The following is a 9,567-nucleotide window of genomic DNA, read 5'->3' as shown; positions in this document are numbered from 1 at the left end:
AATTCCAAGGGTCAGAGCCAGGATTCCTCCAGGACAAAGAGACACCAGCCAGGGTACAAGACAAGGTTTAATCATCAATAAAAATGTACAAAAATATTCCAAGGAGAGCAGATTCCCAATTTTTCTCCCCGAGCAGGGCGGGGGCACCTTCCTGGACACGCAGGGGCTGGAAAACAGAGGCTGGAATTGCCTCCTCCTCCCTGCTCTGGGCTGGGCAGGGACATTCTGCAGCAGGTTCTTAAGGCAACACATGGAAAATGGGGTCAAATTGGAGTTTTATTCCTCAATTTTGGGAAGGTGCAGGTGGAGATGAAGGTGGAGATAAGCACTGAAGGAACACCCGCGGCTGGGCCGGGGCGGGGTTTGGGAATGAGGGGCGGGATTTGGGAATGAGGCGGTTGTGTCACACACACCCCCTCTGCTGGCGCTGCAGCCACATTCCCAGTCATATTCCCGGGGTTATTTACCGGGAAAACTCGCTTGGAGTCAGTGCTCAGAATCAGTCAAGTCTCTGTGACTGAGAACAATCCCAAAATCTGGGGGTTTGCAGGAGGGATCAGGACATGGACTCGTGGCTCCTGTTGCCTTCCCAGAAGAAAGTCCCCAATATCCCAGATCCATCCAGGGAATTAAACCAGAAGAAACTAAATTAAAGCCCCTTTTCCAAAGCTGGAATGGCTCTGCCCAGCAGCCCAGTGTTATTCCTTGCCCAGGAAGGTGCCAAGGCTCCCCTGGGCTTGGGGACACTCCCAGCCCAGAGCTCCAGGCCAGGCCCAGCTTTTCCCTGGGAATTCCATTGGTTTTCTCCATTTGCTGCCAATAAGGACTGACTGGGATGACGTGGGACAAACTAAATTCCAGCCGTGGAAGGGGGAGCCGAGGCCCCTCCAGGCTCTGCTGGGGGGGGGGATGCCATGTAAACATTTTTGGTATAAATAATTTGTCATTGATCTTCATCCAGTTGTTCCAACAGAGTCCTCCTCTGCTTCTCCAGCTCCCCCTCGCTCAGCTCGCTGCCCGACGTGTCCCAGTTCCCCTGCGGAGACAACCGGGAGCGGGGTCAGGATGGGGGTTTCCACCCTCTGGAGGTGCCACCTGTGCCCACTGGGACCCTCAGAGAGGGCACAGACAGAGCTGGGCAGCACGTGGCACAGGTGGCTGCTCCATGTCACACTCAGGATCCCCAAAAACACAATTATTTGGGAATGGGAAAGACCTCCGAGGTCACCGAGTCCCACCTTTGACCAACAGTCCAACTGTGACCTTGCGACACCCCCTTGGAGCTGCCCCCGTCCCATCCCATCCCATCCCATCCCATCCCATCCCATCCCATCCCATCCCATCCCATCCCATCCCAAGGCAGCAGAGCTTACGGAATCTTTTCCAGGCCGTTTCTTGGTGGGAGATTTGTGTTTGGACTCGGATCTCTGCCGGCCCCGCTCCTTCTCGCTGTCCCGCTCCCTCTCCTTCTTGTCCTTCTCCCGCTCCAGATCCGACTCGGGGGAATCCTGGGCAAGGTGAGGGGGAAATGTTGAGTATCAGCGTTGAAGATGTTCAATATTAATTTATAGAATTATAATTTTATTTTACAGAAAAGTCGGACTTGATTTTATGGAATCCCAGAATAGTTTGGCTGGAAGGGACATTAAGGATCATCCAGTTCCAACCCCAACACCTCCCACCAGCCCAGGTTGCTCCAACCTGGCCTTGGACACTTCCAGGGATCCAGGGGCAGCCACAGCTTCTCTGGTAACCTGTGCCAGGGCCTCCCCACCCTCCCAGCCAGGAATTCCTTCCCAATATCCAAATATCCTAAATTTCCCCTCTTCACTGGCTCTGGTTCAATCCAGCCCCTGGAAATGGCTCCAAGTGGTTCCTAATTAAGCACAGAAATAAATAACCCAAAACATCACTGGAGGGACTCGGAAAGAGGAGGAGGAAGGTTTGTTCAAGGCAGAACTTCCACCATTCCCAGTGCAAAGGTGGGACATGCTGGATGTCCCCCAGCCCATCCCTGTGCACAGCTGGCAGTCATTCCATGAGATTTTGGGAAGGGGTGAGCTCTGGAAAACGTTTTTCTGGCTTTTACTGTTACAAACCCCACTCTTTGGCCTCAGGTGATACAGGGTATAAAAGCTCTTGATTCAGAGCTCCTGACACATCCCTGACACTCAGGCAGGCACAGGGAATGGCTGGAATTCCTCCCACAGTAACAGTGACCACCAGGATTTGCCAGGATAAACAGCAAATTCCAGGTTCTTAATCAGTCCTTCACACCTCACATGGCTGCACTTAAACCCCCCAAATTTAGCAGTGGGTTAATATCAAGATATATAACACAGGTATTATGTTGGCAGCACCCTCCTCCAGCCTGATCCCACTCCAGGCAAGTTGTTTTCCCTGGAAAATCCCCTCTGGATGAGTGAAAGCAGTGCCGGGTTGGCCAAGTCTGCACTTACAGACTTGTGTCTCCTCTTCTTGCTCTTCTTCTTGTGCTTTTTGGACTTCTTGTAACTCCTCTCTGCAGGCACAGGAAACAAAAAACACATCAGTGGAGCGATGAACACCCAGCAATCCAACTGGGAAGGAGGATTCCAAGCCAACCCAGCCCCATCCCGTACCGGATTCCACGCTGGACGAGCGCTCGGACACCGAGCGGGATTCCGAGCGCTGCCGCTTCTTCTTGGAGTGGCTGTCGTCGTCCTCGGACTCGGAGCCCTTTGGAGGAAAACCCAGGGAATGATTACAGTGGATCCCAAGGACAGGAGCCCTCGGGAAGCTGTGGCAGAGGTGGGTTTTGGGGCCCCTGGAACACTTACGGAGCGGGAGCGGGAGCGTTTCCGGTGATGCTTTTTGGACTTCTTCGAATGTTTCTTGGTCTTCGAGTGGTGGTGTTGGCACTCGTGCTGTGGGACAGGAGGAGGGATCAGCACAGAATTCCACATGGGATGGGCTGGAAAGGACCTTAAAGGTCATCCAGTTCCAACCCCAACACCTTCCATTAGCCCAGGTTGCTCCTTGGACACTTCCAGGGATCCAGGGGCAGCCACAGCTTCTCTGGGCAACCTGGGTCAGGGCCTCCCACCCTCCCAGCCAGGAATTCCTTCCCAATATCCAGCTTAAAGTTCTCCTCTTTCAGTTGGAAGCCATTCCCTGTGTCCTGTCACTGCAGTCCCTGGAGAACAGTCCCCCAGGAATGAGGCAGCCCCACCTCATCAGCTCCCTCAGGACACCACAAGAACCTGGGACCATGTTCCTCCCCCTCCCCAAACCTGGGACAGGTTAAAAACCCCCAAATCACACATTTACTGTCAAAACCCCCCAAAAACGGGCACTGTTGCCACAATAAAAGCCCCCAGGAGCAAGGAAACACAAGGTTTGGTACCTGGATCCAGTTTAAAGCTGGCCTATAACCCACACCTTGCTTTGCCAAATTAAGTCATTTTAAGCCCAAATTCTAATTTCAAATTGTCAAATTAAGTCATTTTAAGCCCAAATTCTCACAAACTGCAGCAAATGAAATAAAATCCCCAAAGAGCCCATGCTGCACAAGGAAATAAATCTCACATTGGCACTTTATTCAGAAGTTCTGCAGCTCAACTAAAATTAAGGATGGAACTAAACTGCAGCATTTGTTTTGCTCTATCAGCAAGAAAATCGGCCACAGTAAAAAAAATAATCATGATTCTGGGTGTTCTGGGAGTCCCTGATTTGTAGGGAATAAAATCCTGGATGAGTTTAGTTCCAATTTCATCTTGTTTCCCTATGAAATCCCAGCAATAAATTTCCTAAAACAAAGCAGGAAATTTTCATGTCAACTACAAAAATTCTTGCAAAAGCAGATAAAAAGACCAATTATTTCTCAAATAAGTGTAAGATGTTTCTCCAGTTGCTCACTTGGGAGATGAGGTTTTATATCCATCACTTTTAGGTGACTCCCAATGTACCAGAAATCAGCAAAGTCCTGTTGAATCCTTCCCCTTCCCACCCAACTTAGGAGGAATAGGAATTTTATTTTGGTATATTCTCTAATGAGGGGAAAAAATAAATTAGGAACTACCTCTAGTACATGTAAGAAGTCTTTAAATATCCTTTTCCTTTCAGACTCCAGGGTGATGTCTTCAAATGCTGGTTCCTTCACAAACCTGTCTCTGATCTGCCAGAAAAAACAGCAATGGGATTATAACAGCAAATAAAAATAATAACAATAATAAAGGGTTTAGGGTTCGTGGTTTAGGACCAGGGGTTGGGGTTAGGGTTTGGGGTCAGCATTAGAAGGCAGCAGGCTGTTGAATCCATTTGGGAATTTTTTCCTAAGGAAGGGACCATTAGGGTTAGGATTAGAGTTAGGGGTTAACATTAGCAGGCAGCAGGCTGTTGAATCCATTTGGGAATTCTTTCCTGAGGAAGGGATCACACATCCTCTGAGACAGCATCCAGCTCTACGAGGGGAGTAGGGTTAGGATTAGGAAGCAGTAGGCTGTTGAATCCCTTGGGAATTCTTTCCTGAGGGAAGGCCCCCACACAAATCCTCCTAGATGGCATCCAGCTCAATGGGGGGAGTAGGGTTAGGATTAGGAGGCTGCTGAATCCATTTGGGAATTGTTTCCTGAGGAAGGGATCACACTCACATCCTCCCACATGGCATCCAGCTCAATGGGGCGAATATGGTTAGGATTAGAAAGCTGCTGAATCCCTTTGGGAATTGTTCCCTTAGGAAGGGCCCACACTCACATCCTCCCAGACCACATCCAGCTCGATGTGGGGTGTAGGGTTAGGGTTAGGAGGGCGTTGAATCCCTTTGGGAATTCTTTCCTGAGGAAAGGCCACACTCACATCCTCCCAGACGGTGTCCAGCTCGATGGGGGATGTAGGGTTAGGGTCAGGGGTTAGCATTGGGGTTAGAGGTTAGCTGGCTCCCGAATCCCTTTGGGAATTGTTTCCTAAGGAAAGGGCACACTCACATCCTCCCAGACAGCATCCAGCTCGATGGGGGGGGTGGCCTGTTTCAACATGCTCTTGAAGGCCGACTCCTTGCGCTTCATCTTCCGAGCCTCCTCCTTCTCCCGCTCCCGCTCCCGGGCCTCCGCCTTCTCCAGCAGCTGCAGCAAGGGAAAGGCACAGGATATAAGGAAAGGGCACAGGATATAAAGAAAAGGCACAGGATATAAGGAAAGGGCACAGGATATAGGGAAAAGGCACAGGATATAGGGAAAAGGCACAGGATATTTCAAAAACATCCAAGTGGAAGGGGAATAATCCAGTTTAATGGGATTTTTGGAAAGCCAGTTCACCTTCGGAGTTGTCTGTTAGTGTGAATTATAATAATAATAATAATAATAATAATAATAATAATAAATCAGTGGCTGTTCCCAAGAATCTAAACCAGAATTAATTAATAAACTCCAGAAACACACACACAGCTCATGAGATCAGTTGTGTGTCAATGAGAGAACCTGACTCAATTCCCACCCTAGAATTCCCCAAGTTGGAATGGTGATGGTTGGAATTAAGATCAACCTCTGCCATAATTCTGGCAACTGATATCAGTATAAGCATCTCCCCAAATTATTATGGAAGTGGGCAGAGCAATACAGTGAAAAGAAATGTTAATTCTTGTTTGCACAGGAGATTTCATACCCTAAAATAAATGTTAATTCTTGTTTAGGCGAGAGATTTCATACCCTAATTAATTACCCTAATAAATGTTTTTGACATTTATTAATGACACATATTAAAATATACAGTATAATTATTGATATGTATCAATCTATATTATAATTCTGGTTTCTCTGAACACTCACACTGTTAAAAGCCAGTTTGATATTTCCTGCATCCAAAGTTGTGGCTCTTTTGGTGGAGCTGATGACGGTGACAAAATCCTCGAAGGACGTGTTCACTTCCACCACGAATCCTTTATCCTGCAAGAAAAGGAATTCCTTTGGCATCAGGAAGTCAGGAATTCCCAGTTCCAGAAGGTTCCCTTGGAGGATGAATTTGGCATTCAAAGGAATTTCATGGGATTTGCTCACCTTTAGGATGTCTTTGATGATCTTCTTCTCGTCGTGGTAACGAGCCTTCAGGTCCTCCACGTAGAACTTGAACAGGTCCAGGGCTGTGGATCCTGAGGGATGTTTTTGATATATTTTTGGATTCTTTATATTTTTTAGATATTTTTAGATTTCTAAAGATATTTTTAGATTTTCTTAGATTTTTTTTGAATATCTTTTCAATTTCTTAGATACTTATTTAGATTTTTTAGCTATTTACACACTTATTTTTTATATATTTCTAGGATCTTTTAAGAAGATCTTTAAAGCTTTTTTAGCTTCCAGATTTTCTTCATTATTTTTTTAGATTTTTTCAAATTATTACATATTTATTTAGCTTTTTTAGCTATTTACATCTTTATATTTTACATATTTCTAGGCTCTTTCAAAGATCTTTTAAGATTTTTTAACTTTCAGATTTTCTTTATTTTTTTTTTAGATATTTTCAATTTCTTAGAGACTTATTTAGCTTTTTTAGCTATTTACGTATTTATTTTTTACATATTTCTAGGCTCTTAAAGATTTTTAATCTTTTTCAGCTTTCAGATTTTCTTTATTTTTTTAGACCTTTTCAATTTCTTAGATGGTTATTTAGATTTTTTAGCTATTTAGGTACTTATTTTTTACATATTTCTAGGATCTTTTAAAGATCTTTTAAGCTTTCAGATTTTCTTTATTTTTTTTTTTAGACCTTTTCAATTTCTTAGATGCTTATTTATATTTTTTAGCTATTTACATATTTATTTTTTACATATTTCTAGGCTCTTTTCAAGATCTTTTAAGCTCTTTACCTTTCAAATTTTATTTTTTTTCAGATTTCCCAGAATGTTTTAAATACATTAAGACATCTAGGTTCTTTTATTCATTTTGCTTTCGATTTAAGACATTTTTAGGTGCGTTTTTATCTTTTTTTTCCTGTTTTTTTTTCCAAATTTTTTTTTTTCCCCCAGATTTTAAGATTTTATTTTAAAATATTTAAGCTATTTTTTTAGCTATTCCCAAAGCCCCAAAATCCCCCCTTACCAGGCTGGCCCAGCATGCTGGTGAACCTGATGTCGGAGCTGATGGCCGGGTACAGCTCCATCCAGGAGGACATGGAATGTAACTGCCCGTGCTCGTGCAGCTCGTCCAGGAACAGCTGCCAAACACAACCAGAAACAGGCATTTCCCAGCACTCCTCACACACTTCCTTCTTTAGGGCTCATCCTCATGACTGGAATTCCATTTTTGCTCAAATACAACTGAAAAATCCCCGTTTTTCTATTGTTTTTTTCCCCCTTTCTCCACCGTTTTACGACGTCCCAGTTGTGCTTTCCTCTCCATCCACATCTGACCCACCTGATCTCCTCCTGACCAACCTGATCTCCTCCTGACCAACCTGATCTTCTTTTGACCAACCTGATCTTCTTTTGACCAACCTGATCTCCTCCTGACCAACCTCATCTCCTTCTCACCAACCTCATCTCCTTTTATGATCAGGTGACCTGCCTGGTGGATGAGGGGAAGGTGTGGATGTGTCTACCTGGACTTCAGCAAAGCCTTGGACACCATCTCCCACAGCATTCTCCTGGAAAAAGCTTGGACAGGGGTACCCTGTGCTGGGTTAGGAACTGGCTGATGGCCCAGAGAGTGGTGGGGATGGAGCTGCATCCAGTTGGGATCCAGTCACCAGTGGTGTCCCCAGGGATCAGTGTTGGGCCCAGTTCTGTTTAATGTCTTTATTGATGATTTAGATGAGGGGATGGAGTCCCACCATCAGCAAATTTGCAGATGACACTAAGCTGGGGGGGAGTGTGGATCAGCTGAAGGCAGGAGGGCTCTGCAGAGGGACCTGGATAGGTTGGAGAGTTGGGCTGATTCCAACAGGATGAGGTTCCCCAAGGCCAAGGGCCGGGTCCTGCCCTTTGGCCACAACAACCCCCGGCAGCTCCAGGCTGGGACAGAGGGGCTGGAGAGCAGCCAGGCAGGAAGGGAGCTGGGAGTGGGGATGGACAGGGAGCTGAACAGGAGCCAGAGTGTGCCCAGGGGGCCAAGAGGGCCAATGGATCCTGGCCTGGCTCAGGAACAGTGTGGCCAACAGGGCCAGGGAAGTGATTCTTGCCCTGGACTCAGCAGTGGTGAGGCCACCCCTGGAGTGCTGTGTCCAGCTCTGGGCCCTCAGCTCAGGAAGGACATTGAGGTCCTGGAGCAGGTCCAGAGAAGAGCAACAAGGCTGGGGAAGGGACTGGAGCACAAGTGCTGTGAGGAGAGGCTGAGGGAGCTGGGGGGGCTCAGCCTGGAGAAGAGGAGGCTCAGGGGAGACCTCCTCACTCTCTGCAACTCCCTGACAGGAGGGGGGAGCCAGGGGGGGTTGGTCTCTTTTCCCAGGCAACTCTCAGCAAGACAAGAGGGCTCAGGGTCTTCAGCTGTGCCAGGGGAGGTTTAGGTTGGATATCAGGAAGAATTTCTTTGCAGAGAGGGTGCTCAGCCACTGGAATGGGCTGCCCAGGGAAGTGGTGGATTCTCCATCCCTGGAGGTTTTTAAGATGAGACTGGATGTGGCATCAGTGCCATGGGCTGAGAACCACAGCGGGGTTGGATCAAGGGTTGGACTTGATGATCTTGGAGGTCCCTTCCAACCCAGCTGATTCTATGATTCTATAATCTATTTCTTCTTACTTTCCCCAACTTCCTGGCAACCAGGTGCATTCCAGAGCAGAGAAAATGCCACAAAACCTCCCACCCGGGGCACAAAAACACCTTTAGAAATAAAAAAAGTCCCACATACGACATATTTAGGACAGAAAAGCCAATCTCACCAACCTGGAAGGATTCCCTGTTTTTCCTCTGCCTCCTCCTTTCTCTCAGCAAACTTTTCTGCTTTTCCTCTTCCTCCTCTTTTTCCAAGGCCCGGATATGTTCCTCAAAACAGATCAGGGCATCCTCCTTATCCATGTCTGGTGAGATAACGGAACGATAAGGGGGAAAAATCAGGTTATTCCTTCCCATTCCCTCTTCCCAGAGGGATCCCACTGGATCCTGTGGACTCACTCTGGAGCTCCTCATCCTCTGCAAACGTGGGGTTGTCCATCAGGTACTGCTGGGCCTCCGACCACGTGGTGCAATAGGTGACGTTGGCCATGTTATCCAGGATGTTTTTCAGGGCTTCCCAGTTCCTCTTCCGTAACTGTTTGGCTTGTTCCTGAGGAGAAAACACACGGATTTGGGTCGCTAAACCTGAGGCTGTGGGGACAGGAAGACACCACACCAAGTTGCCTCCAAGAAAACTCAATATTAGCCTTTAGTTTGCAGAGAATTCCAGACTGGTTGGGGTTGGAAAGGACCTTAAATCCCATCCAGTCCCATAGGGATACCTTCCACTGGCCTCATCCTTGGACATACCACAACCTGGACCTACACAATTTTTACGTATTATTATTGTTTCAGTGACTCAGAGCAGCTTAGAAATAAAAATAAAATAATCTTTTAACTTATTCAGATCATCCTAAAAATCAAATACCTTCCACTGGCCTCACCC

General features: G+C 46.9%; 1 protein-coding gene across 1 annotated transcript in view; it reads right to left on the bottom strand.

The window, feature by feature from the left end:
* Positions 1-49: 49 nt before the first annotated feature.
* PRPF40A (pre-mRNA processing factor 40 homolog A) overlaps positions 50-9,567 on the bottom strand; it is a 26,116-nt gene continuing 16,598 nt past the window's right edge. The window contains exons 15-26 of the mRNA XM_027695790.1: positions 9,081-9,231; positions 8,853-8,986; positions 7,074-7,188; positions 6,033-6,124; positions 5,805-5,921; positions 4,965-5,102; positions 4,061-4,156; positions 2,820-2,906; positions 2,622-2,718; positions 2,460-2,521; positions 1,374-1,508; positions 50-1,036 (exon numbers count right to left, since the gene is read on the bottom strand). Coding sequence (XP_027551591.1) covers positions 944-1,036; positions 1,374-1,508; positions 2,460-2,521; positions 2,622-2,718; positions 2,820-2,906; positions 4,061-4,156; positions 4,965-5,102; positions 5,805-5,921; positions 6,033-6,124; positions 7,074-7,188; positions 8,853-8,986; positions 9,081-9,231 — 1,317 coding nt within the window. The 3' untranslated portion in view covers positions 50-943. The remainder of the gene's footprint in view (positions 1,037-1,373; positions 1,509-2,459; positions 2,522-2,621; positions 2,719-2,819; positions 2,907-4,060; positions 4,157-4,964; positions 5,103-5,804; positions 5,922-6,032; positions 6,125-7,073; positions 7,189-8,852; positions 8,987-9,080; positions 9,232-9,567) is intronic.

This window comes from Neopelma chrysocephalum, unplaced genomic scaffold (genome assembly GCF_003984885.1).
Source record: "Neopelma chrysocephalum unplaced genomic scaffold, ASM398488v2 Primary Assembly neopelma1_103b, whole genome shotgun sequence".
Lineage (NCBI taxonomy): Eukaryota > Metazoa > Chordata > Aves > Passeriformes > Pipridae > Neopelma > Neopelma chrysocephalum.
Note: the sequence above shows the minus strand (reverse complement) of the source record. Positions and strands in the feature narration are given on the sequence as shown.